This window comes from Pteronotus mesoamericanus, unplaced genomic scaffold (genome assembly GCF_021234165.1).
Source record: "Pteronotus mesoamericanus isolate MK-2021 breed Mesoamerican mustached bat unplaced genomic scaffold, CSHL_Meso_final contig_166, whole genome shotgun sequence".
In the NCBI taxonomy this organism is placed as follows: Eukaryota; Metazoa; Chordata; class Mammalia; order Chiroptera; family Mormoopidae; genus Pteronotus; species Pteronotus mesoamericanus.
The window spans coordinates 880,403-895,998 of record NW_026555066.1 but is presented as its reverse complement, the minus strand read 5'-3'; the positions used below and the strand labels follow the sequence as shown (position 1 = coordinate 895,998).

Here is a 15,596-nt window from a genome sequence, read left to right as displayed (position 1 = left end):
GTTTGGGATTACCATTTCCACTGAGTATGTCTATTTTTGATGCAGGGCATTTCAGATGGAGTTTCTAAATCCCTGGAGCCTTATCAAAGTCAGTCTTGCTCACAGATAAATGGAAACAATGGCGCATTGATCAAGGAAGAGAAGAGTGATCATCATCTTCCAGCTCCATCACAGTGTGCCTTATCCAGAGACAGCAGCATGTGTAATAATGTTAACCGCTACTTCCCTGTGAAGAACGAGGAGAAGAGCCACTTGGGAGAGCAAAAGCTGGAAACTGTGGCACAACAGAAAGAGGAATAATAAGCTGCAGATGGCTTTACCAGATCAGGAAGAAGGGAAAACATGTACTTATCTGATTTTAGGCCCAAGTTAGAGGAGGACATAAATGCTTACCATAGATTTATCCAGGATTTTGTTGGGATGTTCTATTCTATCCATCTTTTTCCCTTCCCTGTCTTTTTCTGGGCCTCCACACCTAGCGATCTGCTTCTGAGGAAGATCTGGTCAAAAATGAATGACAATAGGACTGGCTCCTTTTGTCAAATTCAATATAAAATGCCAGTATTCTCTTTACCTCCCCTGGGAGCCTAGTAAGGTAGTGATTGTAAGAAATTGGTGTCATCACATATGATCCTATATAGAAAAGTTCCGTCTTTGGTTTTCTGAGTCTTCATCATGATACCCATTTATAAAACCCATGGAGTAGTAGAGACAGCTGCCTATGGCTTCCTAACTTGTTTTTGCTCTATGAACTACTGAGGCCTGTGTCTATAATCAGTATCCACCTCCTCACTCTTTTTCCCCAGTCACCAACCCCAGGATTTTGTACCATTGCCTCTAGCACTGGCCTGACAATCAGATAGGTAGATGTTTTCAGGAAAGTGAAATACTGTTGGTTATTTTATTTTATTTTATTTTATTTTTTGTTTTATTTTATACAGTTAAAAAAAAAAACAAAAACTACCAATGGCCTTTGTACTGGGGGATTCAAGTGAGTCAGAAAAGTACTAGGCAGATTTTTCCTGCCTCTGAACTAATGCATTGTTTGTAAAATAGAAGATGTGGTGCAGTTTGCCCACTCCCTGCTGCCCACACCCTAAAAGGGTGGGAATCAATGTAATGAAACTGAGTACGAAAGGGAACTCAAAGGAGTGTGTGTGCGCGCGCACGCGTGCCTTTGTGTATGGGTGTGTGCGTGGATGTATATATGAATGCATGTATCTATATGCATACACATACCCTTTATATAAAGAGACAGATCTATTTATCTATACACATTTTATATATAAATATATGTATATGTGTGTATATATCTATATATCTACATAGATATATAGATATATTCATGCATGCATACATACATACATGGTGATGTCCCAGAGGATTTACTGAATTGCCCAGAAACGCTTCCACTGCTATGGAGTGGTGGGTTTCAAAAGACCACACTTTAAAATTCTTACTAAGTCATAGCCCATCACAGTTATGAGAAGATGGGTTTCTCTAAAGCAGACAAAATACTTTCCAGAGATTGTCTGCTCAGAACAACATTTGAACAAGCCAATATTTGGCTTGTCACAAGCTTACCTTGAACTGAGACCTCACATCCCATACGGTGAAAACAGGAGGTTGGAATGGGATTGGGAAGATTTGGGCATTTCCTTACGAAAGAGCAGCCTGGATCTTAGAGAGAAGGGGTGGGAGGTAATTACCAGAGCTTGCAGCCAATTTGGAGGAAGAGTCATCTGGAACTCCAGGATCAAACTGCCCTCAGGCTAGAATTGATTGCCGTGAGTACCTGAAGAAGAGAGGACTAGCATTGGAAAGATGGGGTAGGGAAGTGTAAGGAAATCCGCAACTTGATTTTACATGCCTAGATTGTTTCATTTGTTCATCGACATTTTGACTACTGGATCTTTTCATTTGCTTTGCAAGGAAGGCCTCAGGAACTCTGGCTTGGACCTTTAGCGATATATTCTGTAAAGGTTCCTAGGACAAAGAGGCTATTCCTTGCCAGAGATACTCTTGAGATGACCTTGCATTTCCAGTGTCCCTCCTCAGCAGTCTCAGTCTGAGGGATGGGAACACGGCTTGCTACATATTAGCACTGTGCCTTCATTCAAGAATTGAGGCTTTTGGCCTCACACACCTCCTTTTGGGCTTTGTGATATTCTTGCCAGAGAAGTATCATTTCTACAGGAATTCACTTGACTAAACTTCCAGCAGGGTTCTCTTTCTTTTTGAAAAACCCCACGCACTTTCACCCACTGCAGGTCTTCGGTGATTTCTTTCCAGACAACCAGAAGGCTGTTTCGTACTACCCACTTACAATTAGTGCATCATTGAGAGATTGAAAACAGCCTCAGGCTGTTTGATCTTAGTCTGGCCCAATTTAAGAGAACCTACAATTTGCAGCAGGGAGAGAGCCCTAGAATGCCTCTTCCCCTGCCCAGACATTTCTTACACAAACCAAAGCAGGATGACAAGAGTGCACACCTAGCCAGATATAACCAGGAACAAAGTGTACAAAAGCCTCCTCTTTGGAATCGGGTTTCTAATTTGGTCCCCCCTCCTCTTGGACCTGCCCAACCTTTCACAACATCCTGAAGGTTAGGACTGCTATACCCAGCAAGAGAGGGATTTAGTAGCGAACTTACATGGCTTGGAAATTTCTTTCTGGAGCAGCCGAGGGAGGAATCCTTAGGAGCTCAAAAAGTAACCAGTCACTGAGCTGTGTTAAATTAAATCTGTCTAGATCTCCATTTTCTAATAGGGAGTACTTGGAGTTATGTGGAAAAGTATTTTCTTCAGTTGCTGTTTCTATGTATCTTGAATCTATTTGATACAATCAAATGACAGTATTGTTAACTCTCACAGCATTAAGATTTCTTATTTTGTAGGCATTCACTGTGAGAAGTACAATTGCTGCTTTGACAGGGGTGATTCCAGTTTGTCAAAAGGCTTGCTTTTCTCCCTTCCACAGACCTCCACTTTCTCCTAGCCTGGCCCAGGGTGAAACAAGTGGTTCACTTCCAACCTTGATTTTTATTTAGATTCAGTATTTTGGGTTTGGAAGATTATAAAAATGAACCATAACGGGCCATATTCATATATTTTAATTTATCTGCCAAAATACACAATTTAGAAGCCAAAAAGACTTAGGTGTTCATTACTGGGAGATGAATTTTTCTTTTTTTTTAAGATTTTATTTATTTTTAGACAAAGGGGAATGGAGGGAGAGAAACATCAATGTGTGGTTGCCTCTCGCATGTCCCCTTGTGGGGACCTGGCCCACAACCCAGGCATGTGCCCTGACTGGGAATTGAACTGGCGACCTTTTCGTTCGCAGGCTGGCACTCAGTCCACTGAGCCACACTAGCCAGGGCCAGGAAATGATTTTTTTCTAATGGAGGACAAACTGGTGAAGGCAGAGTTGATCTTTGCCATGAGTACCACTTGAAGAGACTGTCATCCTTCACTTGAGGTTCCATTTCTGACAATAATGTGGCCTCTCTCTAAGAAAGTCATATAGGAACCGAAGAAATGATCCCTTTACCTTGTAGGGCCACAAGCAAAAGCCCCCTGGTTGTATATAGACACTGATCCCCAAGGACTTGCAGTTCTTGATTTCTGCTGATGTGCCTTGGGATCAACCTGTGACTCCCGCCCTTATTCAGTGGCCAGTCTGGTCTGGACCAGGTCTGGAAAACTTCTGCTCAGTTGCGTCATTTCATTCTGAGCCCATAGGACTTCGGGCAGACTTTAAAGCCCAAGAAATGGCATGCACGTTATCTAGTGACATTTGATTTTTTTTGTCTCCATCTTGAATTTCTGGCATTGTTGGCCAAGTCACATTAACTTTTTTTTGATCACTGAGAAAAACAGCCAGACAAGGCATTAGGGAAGATGGTTAAGGTGGGGAGAGGAGGAATGCTTATGTAGGGTAGAAAGAATGTGGAAGTCACTGCTTGGTTATAGTGGTCCAGTCCATTCGAACCATAGAAGGCTCCGGGTGAGCATGTCAGTGCTACCTTTTGAGCCTCTAAGACGCCCCTCCTTTGAAATGACAATACAAGTAAACAACATTTTCAAGTAGTTAATATAATTCTACTAAGGTTTAATCATATTTGTTCACTTCCTGATGCATATTTCTTAAATATGCATGGGGTTTGGGGGTGGGGGGGTAAGTTTTCACTGTTCCATTGTATGTCACCCTATATTTTTCTCCCTCTTGTGACTTTGGCATTTTCTTTTATTTGACTTTACATTTTCTTTTCCCTTAGCTTATTGCAGTAGTCTGCTGGTGCAGGTAGAGCTCAGTGTACCTATTCCCCTGTTACTGATAATTATCTTCAGTATTGCCAGAGGTTGTTTTGATGTTCTAAGAAAGTAACTTCATTTTTCACAAAATCATGTTTACCAAGTTAAAAGCAAAAATAAAATAATCCCTTATTCTAGGGTGCTCATTTCAGGTTTTGGCATTGCTCTTGTACTCTTATAGATGCTCTCTTGCCCGTGTTGGTAGTAACTAATGACTAGTGAATTTTCATGTAAGTGACACAAATATTTCAGATTTTATTAATCTCAACCCTGCCAAATCTGATGACTTGATTTTAGTTACTTCTCAGAAGATAGTTCCCCTCCCATCTTTTCTTTTCTTTAATTCTATTTTTAGAATAACATATTAGGTAAAGAAACTTTAACTGCAAGGAGTTAATGTTTTATTTTTTTTGTGTGTGCTCCCTGATAAATGATGTTATTGTCAAAAATAAGAAATTCTTTCATTGTTTTTTCCTGTGTTAATATCTCTTTTGTGCTCTTGACAGTGTGTTTAGTGGATGGATAATATGTATCTCTCTTTCCCACTCCCAAATTCCAAATTCCCTGCCTTTTTGGCCCACCTCACCACAAAAGCTCCATAGTTGTTTAATGTAAGTTTGAATGGGTGCTTCTTAGGGGAAACTGCAGCAGTTAAATGGAAATGTTTCAGAAAGGAATGAAAATGTCTCAGGAGTTGTTCTGTGATGGAAATTGGTTTGTCGTTCTGTTAATGCGATGGAAAGAAACTTACAGTGCTTAATAAAAGTTTATTCTTTTAGTAAAAAAATTGTTGAATAACTTTGGGTGTGTGAAGTTTAATTTCTTCTCCTACTTCTGCATCGCTTTCAGCACATGGAGGATATACTTGTCTCAATGCAGAAATATTGGTCAGAGATTTGGAGCCTGTTTGTAGTTGAATATCAAGACAAGAAAGCTAGTATGAGAATCATCAAAAGGAAGGGCATATTTTGCTTCCTGCTGAACTTCTTTATTTGGATGTTCTAAAGGAAGTTTTGACTGGACAATTCCCAAACTGACCCCATCCTCTCCTTCGGAAGCCTACTCCTCTCCATGACTGACACTACCTTCTACTCAGTTGTCTAAACCACAGACCAGTGGAGTTATCCTAGACTCATGCCTTTCTCCCATTTCTCAAATCATGACAAGCTCTTTTGATAGCACTCAGCCATCCTTCTATTTCTCACGTCTGTGTCTTTTCTGTCCCTGCTGCAATGGCTTAGTTTAGGCCTTCTCAGGTGTCACCTGAATTGTTGCACTTGCTCCCCTGTCTCCCTATCCAGCCAATAGTAAGAAACATTTGTCTTAAGTGTTACGTACCTTTTCCTGGTGAAAGGGCTCATACCTTTGTTCAGGTTCTTTTTTAATTTAATTTTTATTTTTTAGAGAGAGGGGAAGGGAGGGAGAGAAACAGTGTGAAAGAAAAACATCCAAACCCCCAACACAGGCCTGTGCCCTGATTGGGAATCTAACCAGTGACCTTTCACTTTGCAGGATGATGCCCAACCCACTGAACCACACCAGTCAGAGTGCTTTTTAAAGAAAAAAGTTTTTTTAAGGTTTATTTTATTCTCATTTGAGAAAGGGGAAAGGGGAGAGAGAAACACCAATCAGCTTCTTCCACATGCGTCCCAGTGAGGGATTGAGCCCGCAACCCAGGCATGTGCCCTGACTGGGAACCCAACCATCGACCCTTCAATTACTACAGCATGATTCTCCAACAGAGCCATAACATCCAGGGCCAGAACCACTGCTTTAATCCAACCATGCTTCTCAGTTTCCAGAGTAATCTGTCCTTGGAACATGCCGCCTGCACACCCACTTCCATTGTCCCTTCATGATGTGGCCCCTGACTGCTTCTCTAGCCTCATTTCCAATTACCCCTTAGCCCCTCAAATGACACTAAAGTGCATCCCCATAAACATTAAGCTGTTAATATCCATTTCTTTTCATTTGCTTGTTGTTCCATTGCCTGGAATGCCTCTCTCCCCTTATCTCCGGTGCACTTTTGACTTGCCCCCTCTAAAATTTAGCTCCATATCTTTGTGATTCTTTCTTTTCCTGACACTTGACTCGGGATCCCTGTTATATACTCATCACAACTAGTCTCTATAGCACTTTGCTGCCTCTCTGCCTCTCAATTAAACATGACTGTCTCTGTCTTTTTTTTTTTTATTTTATTTTTTGTCTTCTTGACATCTACCACCCAGAATGTACTTAGTAAATGTTTGATGATGAAATCAAGGACAGCTAAAACACTTTTGAAAATTCTCCCTGGTGCAAAGCAGATTGTAGATTTCTGAGGCAAAGGATATGGTAAAGGTTGATGGTAAAAACACAAGATTGAATAGGAAGGAATAGGTCTGGGTGGTATTCATTCGAATGTGTTTTTAATGGGGCTCGGAAAAAAAATGAACTCTGAATCACCTTTCACAACAGAGGGATACCTGGAGCAGAGTCTGAAGCCAGAACTCTAGGGCATTTCTTACCTAACAGCTTCTGCTGAGCAATGCTAGCTGGGTGTGGCCTACCTTGTTGTCCTATGCCTTGTCTGTACAGATTACTGAAAGAAGAGCTGAGCCTAAAGGTTAGCATTAGAGGCTTACTGAAGCTTGTAAACACTTTACCCTTAAATGAAACTCTATTATTTGTGAAATAATTTGTTTTACATTCATTTCATTATGGCTATAGTTGTCTTTTCCTAGCTTTGGATCTTTGGGTGTTAGAACTCAGAATTTAGTAGTAGGGTATTTTTAGCATTTGCCTTTTAAAAGTTACCATTTATTGAGGACCCATTAGTTACCAGATGAGGTACTAGGCTCTTGTACATCATTTCTATGTACATATGAACGAAGTGATTCAGTGGTGCCCACGTTCACACACAGCTAGTAAGTGATGAAACCAGAGTTCTAAATTTAAGTTCAGCCCTGGCTGGTGTGGCTCAGTGGATTGAGTGCCAGCCTGCGAACAAGAGGGTCACTGGTTCGATTGCCAGTCAGGACACATGCCTGGGTTGAGGGCCAGGTCCCCAGTAGGAGATGCAGGAGAGGCAACCACACATTTATGTTTCTCTCTTTCTCCCTCTCTTCCCCTCTGTCTAAAAATAAATAAAATCTTTTTAAAAAAAAATCTAAATTCATTTTTATGAAGTAGATAACTTTTGTTTCTGCCTGCCCAGCATTCTTCCTTTCCAGTAGTAAAATCCAGTTTTGTTTTGTTTTTTTTCTTTGTGGAACTGTTCCTTCCTCTTGGGGTAGAGGTGAGTTGACTGTGAGTCCCATGGCTTCACCTTCCCCAGTGGGATGGATATATGATCCAAGCAGAGTCAATTGTAGGGCTTTTGTGTGGATTTGAGGGAGAAAATGATAAGGCATGAAAATATCTCTTCTAAAACCTCAAGCATGAAGAATAGTGGGAGCCTGAAACATTACCTTCTATTTGCATCTTCTACAACTAGTCTTTATTTGTGTGAGAAATATGAAAACTCTGTAGTCATTTATTAGGAGCGAATACAGAAAGTGACCTATTGAGTGTTTACTATGTATCAGAGAGAGGTCTAGGCACTTTATACTACACATTGTATACATTTTCATTTCATTCAGTCTTTATATGTTTATAATCTCAAACTCTAGAAGAGGGAATGTATCAGTCAGGATAGGCTAGGTTTTTTGTTTGTTTGTTTTGTTTGTTTTTAATCTTCACCCAAGGATGTGTGTATTGATTTTAGAGAGAGGGGAAGGGAGAGAGACATCAGTGTGAGAGAGAAACGTTGATTGGTTCCCTCACATGCACCCCGACCAGGGATTGAACCTGCAACCCTTAGGCATATGGGATAATGCTCCAACCAACTGAGCCGCCTGGTCAGCGTGAGGATAGGCTAAGTTGTGCTGCAATAGGAATCCCCAAATCTCAACATAGCAAAGGTATATTTATTGCTCATATATGTCCACCATGAATTGGCAGGGAGGTTTTGTCATCCATAGTCACTTGGAAACTCAGACTAATAGAAGCCCCATCACTGAGACAGGGGAAGGCATGTGACCAAAATGCACGCTGACTCTTAAGGCTTAAAATGTCATGGATCACTTCTCTCTTTTCACTACCCAAAACAAGGCACATGATTGCACCTAATTTCATGGAGGTGGAATAGTACCATTCTATGTGCCTGGAACAAGGGAGAGATAAGTTTGGTAAGTTGAAATAATAGCATCACATGGAGAATTTGCCCATTTCTGAAAAGGCTTTGTTCATAACCATTTAGCTTGTTACCATTACTTAACCACATGAGTCATTGTACCTAAAATTTGGAATGGAATAATGAAGATTTCATTTTCATTCTAGTGCCATAGGGATTCTCTGTCGGCTGAAGGGAATATAATCTGGTGGCAACACAAGCACTGAGTTCACTCCTCAAGCCCACCCTGTGGGGGGTTGTTGTTAGGAATAAATGACATAGTGTGTGTAAAGTACCTGGCATACAATGCAGCCTCAATAAATATAGATAAATGTTAGCCGTTGCCATGGGTTTGGGGAGATGAGAGTAAATGAAAGACTTGTTTATGCTCCCAGTCCTGACTTCTTCATAACACATTCCTTCCTAGCCTATAATCTGGCCTCGGCCCTTCCCTTTTGACTTTTTTTTTTATCTTCACCCGAGGACATGCTTATTGATTTTAGAAAGAGGGGAAAGGAGGGAAATAGGGAGAGAAGCATTGCTGTGATAGAGAAATACCTATTGGCTGCCTCTTGCACGCACTCTGACCAGGACCAAACCCACAACTTAGGTATGTGCCCTGACCGGCACATACCTAACCTGCAACCTTTCAGTTTATGGAGAACACTCAAACCAACTGAGCCACACTGGCCAGGGCAGCCCATCCCGTTTGAATGTGGCTGCTTCCCAAAGTGACCAGTGTGCTACCAGTCACCAAGTCCATTTCCTGAAACTCTCTGGCTTCCCTGACATTTCTCTGCTGTTACTGTTGTTGTCATGGCTTTGTCTGTTTGCTTACTTGCTTTTTTTTTATTGCTCTTTTTTGAAATCTTCCCCCAAGGATATGTTTATTGATTTTAGAGAGAGGAAAGGGGGGAGAGAGGGGGGAGAGAAAGAGAGAGAGAGAGAAATATCATTGTGAGAGAGAGAGAGAGAGATGTTGATCGGCTGCCTCCCGTACTCCAGGCCTAGTGAAGCAGAATAGTGTCCCAACTAAATTCATGCCCACCCAGAATCTATGATTGTGACCTTCTTTAGAAATATGGTCTTTGTAGATGTAATCATGTTAAATGAAGTCTTACTACATTAATCCAATGATTGGAGTCCTTATAAGAAGAGGGAAATTCAGAGATATAAGGAGGATACCACGTAACAATGGAAGGCAAGGAATTTAAAGGATTGCAACCACTAGAGCTGGAAAGACACAAAGGAAGGAGGCTCCAATAGAGCTTTCAGAGAGACCATGGCCCTGCCAACACCTTGATTCTAAACTTTTATTCTCTAGAACAATAAATTTCTGTTTTTTTAAGCCACCTATTTTCTGTTACCTTCTTATGGAAGCTCTAGGAAACTAATACACACTATATATCTAATTTTTAAAAAAAAGAATCTCCAAGTATGATTCCAGTACACCAACAGGGTTGAGAACCACTGGACTGAATAATAATGACCATTCTCAACTCACTCAATATTAAGTAGGAATAGAAAAACAGGATGACTGAAATAATTTTCTTTTAGAAAAGGAGGATCTGGTGTTAAGATAATCAGCTATCCTTTTGCAAAAAAAAAAAAAAGAAAAGAAAAGAAAAAAAAGTTATCCCTACAGCATATCAAATTCACTAGAATAAACTCAAAGTATTCCAGATTGTGGGGACAAGACAAAGTCTCTACTCTTATGAAGGTTGCAATCTAAGGAGAGATGTATCATAAGCAAACAAATTAGATAACTTTAGAAAGAGGTGATCTCTGAAGAGAAGGAAATGAGTTTAAGGTAGATTAAAAACCCAAATGTAGAGCACTGTAACAGAATGAGAAAAATGGTAAGAGAATATGATTGTTGCTTTGGATAAGGAAGGTCTTCTAAAACAATAAACAAAATGGAAAAGCCATAGAAGAAAAGAGTGATATATAGTAAATGATTGTACACCCATTTAAAATGTACATATGATAACAAACCATACACATGTTACATACTGTAGGAAAATATTAGCAATATACACAATAGACAAAGGGTTAATGTCCAGAAATATAAGTGACTCCTACAATTCAATATGATAAAGACGAGCAAGCCTGTAAGAAAAACTGCAGAGGTTACAGACAGTTCACAGAAGATGGGCCAATGAACATCATATGACAAGATGTTCAACGTCAGTAGTGACTGAAGAAGACAAATTTAAAAAAAAACACGAGTTACCATTTTTTCATCTATCAGATTGGCAAACAATTTAAAGGTCAGATTCTTAGGAAATGTGAAGATGCACTGCTGATGGGAGTGAACGTTGGCATAGTGCTTTTGAAATTCAGTTTGGCAGAATGTACTGAAAATTGAAAATATCCATACCCATTTCTGAGTGTCCACCTAGAGAAACAGAGAGGCCCCTGTGGGTGTGTGCCAGTCAGGGTGCTTATAAGAGGCAGCTGATTGATGTTTCCTTTTCCCTGTCTCTAAAAATAAATAAATAAAACCTTTAAGAAAGATTTTTCTGTCTTGCTTTTCTACAAACTCAATTATTTGGTCATCAAAGTTTATGTTTTTAGCAAGTTCATTTTCAATCAATATAATTGAAAGCAACATCAGTCACACTATGGCAGATAATATTTGATAACTTTTCACTTTAAGAAGGAGCTTTCTGCTAAAGCAGCTATTACTGGCTGTGACATTAGGATAGATTCCTGATAAGTTATTTCAAAATATAAATTTTAATATATCTAGAGCTGCTGATTCTTGTGGAACAATCTTTCTAAAAAGATTCAACTCAAATCAGTTTTGCATAAATCTAGTTTTTTAAAAAATATTTTATTTGTTTATTTTTAGAGAGACGCCAAGGGAGGGAGAGAGGGAAAGAAACATCGATGCTTGAATGTCACATCAATCAGTTGCTTCTGACATGCCCCCAACTGAGGACCTGGCCTACAACCCAGGAATGCACCCTGACTGGGATTCGAACTGACAGCCTTTCAGTTTGCAGGCCAGTGCTCAGTCCACTGAGCCACACCAGCTAGGGCTGTGTACATCTAGTTTTAAATATAAATTTATCTAATGATATTTAATGTTTCCTCTGACATTTCCTATAACTTCTGGAGGTCTGCTATAGACTGAATGCTTTTGTACTCCCCCTCATCCCCAACTCATATGTTGATGGTTATTGGAAGTGGGGCCTCAAGGAGACAATTAGGTTTTGAGGGTGGAGATTAGTGGCCTTATGAAAGTGAGTCTGAAGAGCTCCTCCACCCCTTCCATCACACAGCAAGAAGATGGCCATTGCTGACCAGAAAGTGGGCTCTCACCAGAAACTGAAGCTGTCAGCACCTTGATCTTGGATTTCTTGGCTTCCAGAAGTGGGAAAAATAATTTTTTCTTTATTAGCCACCAATCTATGGCATTTTTGTTATAGCAGATTGGACAGACTAAGACAAGGTCATAAAAGAAATTTTTAAATGGCTTCATGATTTATTTATAATTCAAAATACCTGTTTATTTATTCTACCACTGTATCTTCAACTACAAGGAAAACACTTTTGAATTGTCTTCTTCATTAATAATCAGTTCATCTGACACTTTCATCTAATGTATCTAACGTGACAATCTTTAAATTTAATTTCCATTTCTAAACCTCTGGATATTTGCTTTGCAATGTCGCACCAGTTTTCAAAACTGGAGATTCTAAGCTCTTCAAAAAGTGCTAATAGCCCCTTCATATACTTTACTGCGGTGTCCATGGGTACGCTTTTATTTTGTCATTTACTGGCAAAGCTTGCTGCCTGAGCACAAGTCACTGTCCTAGTGCTCAGACCAGAGCTACTATTTGTACAGATGCTGCTGGATCAGGCTCTGAGAGCAGAAAGGTAAGATTGCTTCTCACCATGGGTCCTGTCACTGCCACCACCGCTGCTGCAGCTACTGCTGCCACCACTGTCACTGGCCTAATGTCTCTCCCCATGGCCCCCCAGAATACCCCAGGTGCTCTTGTACATGCCAGGGGGCCTGACCAGCTGCTCAGCGTGCATGCTGCTTGCTGTGCCCGTGATCTCTGCGCACTGCTACCCTGTGTATATCTTCCGCTCATGTGTACACTCCATTGCCACATAGGGCTGCACTTCCAAGACACAAATTTGAAAATAAAATTATTAAGAACGTCAAGACAGCGACCACAGAGCATTAAATCAAGTCCGAAGCCCCTCCTGGGAGCAGAGCTCTGCCCAGGTGGCACACCCCTAAAGCTGGCCCTGGAGGAGTGGATTGGTGTTCTTAGCTACCTAGCTGGGCCCTTGGGGGATTATCCTGCTACTTTATATTTCAAGTGAGTGTAAACCCTATTTTGCTACTGTGATCCAAATCATGCCAGGAATCATTGATCACCTTGCCCCTTACATGGATCTTAGGAGACACAAGTTGCTATAAATCTACACCAGTGATATAATGGAATGCTGACCTCTATTTCCAGGGACCCCAGCTTGGATACATAGTGGCCTCAGCAAGAGATACAAAGTCTATATTCAGCTTCCCTATCCATAAAATGGGGCTAGTGCTAGTACCTATCTCATAGGGTTTCTGTAAGGATTGAATGAGTTAATTAATCCATGTAAAGAGTTTAGAACTCTGCTTTTGCACACAGTAATTCTCAGATAATTATTTGTCATTATTTTGTCTTCTGTTTTTCCTGTCCTTGTACTTTCAGTTCTGTTTTGGAGAAAATCTGTTCCTCCTCATGTAATTTTTTCCCACCCCCTCTTTTTCCTCACGTATTTTATAGTCCACCTTAGCCCTCATCATTTTTACATCTCAACAAATATATGTACATATGGGGGGGGGCAAAAAAAACTCAAGAGTTATCTTCTGGATGGTGGGCCCCTTATAGTACAGGCTTCCCCTGCTAGGTGAGTGTGTTAGGAACCCATCTGTATCTGTCCACCAGCTGGCGTTGAGAGGCTTCAGTGAATTTTTTTGGAAGACTCAATGCGTTTGCCCATTTCATGATGGGTGATTTATGAGTGCACCTGCCCACACCACACTGAGTGTACAGCAGTTTTTGACCAAAAATGGCGTGACCCCCGTGCCCCACCCTCCCTATTCACCAGATTTCACCTCTGAATGACTTTTTCTTTGTTTCCCCCGATGAAAAAAGTACTCAAAGGGAAACGTTTGGTCGCTGTGGAAGTGGTAAAACAAACAAACAAACAAACATACAAACAAACAAACCTGGCAGAAGCACTAAAAGGCATCAAAATAAATGAGTTTGAAAACTGTTTTGAGCAGTGGGAAAAACACCTTGATTAGGTATATAGCATCAAATGGAGAGTACTTTGAAAATGACTGAATTTTAAACATGTAAGAATAAATAGACAAATTTTTATAAATAAATTCTAGGGTTCTTTTTGTTTTTTGTTTTTTTTTGGAGGATATTCTCCCTCATATATAGGAAAGAAAGCAGAAACTGAATGGTGGTCAGCAGGGATCTTCAGCCTCTTTGAATGTTTACAATGGTATTGCATATACTATTGCCTATGTAATTAAAAATAAATGTTTACAACTGTTAGTGGACATGGGGGTAAGGGAGGAAGGTTTCCAGCCAGCCTCATACTATGGAAGCCAGTTCAGATCATCCACTGATGCTGTGAGAGATGCACTGGAGCACCCATTTCCAAGGTAGCTGCCAGCTGCCTCCCATCCATGGCAATAGCAAGATTTCCTTTGTCAACAAATTAACTGCCTCAGATTTAGTCCGCTGACAACTTTGCCTTCCCCATTACCCTTCAGTGCTCCCACTTCACCTCCCAAGAATGCTGGGGAAGAACTTCTAGGGGAAGAACTTCTAGTGTACCTGGATCAGAGGCCACCTCCTCTGAACTCTTCCCTGACACACCCGCTGAAAATATTTGAATGAATTGTGGCCCCCTTCGTTCTCATATGTGTTGCTCAAACCTCTAGGTAGCCCTTAAGAGTTTAACCTTTTTCAGCCTTGTTATTGTTCATTGAACCTTGCCTCCCCCATTAGATTGTGTATATACTTTTGGATATACACGTGGTCTCTTATTTATGTCTGGAGAACCCACCCCAACCCCCACCTGTACTCCACTGAGTCCATCATAAATGCTCAGAAGTTGTTCCTGGGAGGGTGTTTGGAACTGGCCCTCCCACCACAATAGGTCTTTTGCACTTTTTATTCCTTCTGCCCTGTCCCTGGCCAATTCTTGTTATTCTGATCTCAGCTCACATGTCACCCTCAAGAGACCTTCCTTAACTACCCTATCTAAACTAGACTACCTTACATCCAAATCTTTACCTCATACCTTGTTTTATTTTCCTTATAGCATTCACTGCAATCTGAAATTCTCTTATTTGGCTCACTTTATTGTCTGTCCCCCTCACTGGAATGTGAATCACAGGAGGGACCTTTTCTGTTTTGTTTACCCTTGAATTCCTGGTGCCCAGAACAGTGCCTGGTGTATAGTAGGTGCTCAATAAATATATGAATGAAACTGTATTTGATTAATTATTGGCTAATCTCCAGTAGAATGTCAGCTCCATGAAGGCGGGGACCTTACCTGTGTTACTCCTACATCCTCAGCATCTAGTGCCATGGCTGGTGCACAGGAGATGCTCAACAAAGAATTGTTGGGTGACTTACTGTTCCACACACATATTAACTCCACATACTCCAAACTAAACTTAATTTCTTCCCTACCAATCCTGCTTTTTCTCTGTGTACCCCAGCTCAGTCATTGACACCATCATTTACTCTGACACCCAAACCAGAAATGAACACACACTTTTTTCACTCATTCACCCACTATTTTCAGTCCCCAATCCTTGCTTGTTCAACCTCAAAAATACCCCACTTACCGGATCATTTTCTACCCCTGCTGCAATTATCTTGACTGAGGTCTCATCTTTTTTCATGACTCATGTAACAGTCTCTTGACTTAGGCCTCTTTTTTTTTTTTTTTTGAAAACTTCATGAATTTGCTTATCATCCTTGTGTAGGAGCCATGCTAATTTTTTTCTGTGCCTATCCAATTTTAATACATGTGCAGCTGAAGTGGGCAC

The 15,596-nt window shown here is 40.7% G+C and overlaps 1 protein-coding gene and 1 non-coding gene across 3 annotated transcripts in view; one reads left to right on the top strand and one right to left on the bottom strand.

Annotated features, from left to right (window-relative positions):
- FAM120C (family with sequence similarity 120 member C) overlaps positions 1-4,080 on the top strand; it is a 93,564-nt gene extending 89,484 nt beyond the window's left edge. The window contains exon 16 of one of the 2 annotated variants that reach the window (XM_054565728.1): positions 46-4,080. In XM_054565728.1, the coding sequence (XP_054421703.1) occupies positions 46-300 (255 nt within the window). In that variant the 3' untranslated portion in view covers positions 301-4,080. The remainder of the gene's footprint in view (positions 1-45) is intronic. The other variant, XM_054565729.1, reaches the window with a different exon arrangement.
- Positions 4,081-15,488: 11,408 nt separating this feature from the next.
- LOC129064616 (U6 spliceosomal RNA) lies at positions 15,489-15,596 on the bottom strand. Its single transcript, XR_008528509.1, has one exon. It is a non-coding gene; the product is annotated as a U6 spliceosomal RNA (small nuclear RNA).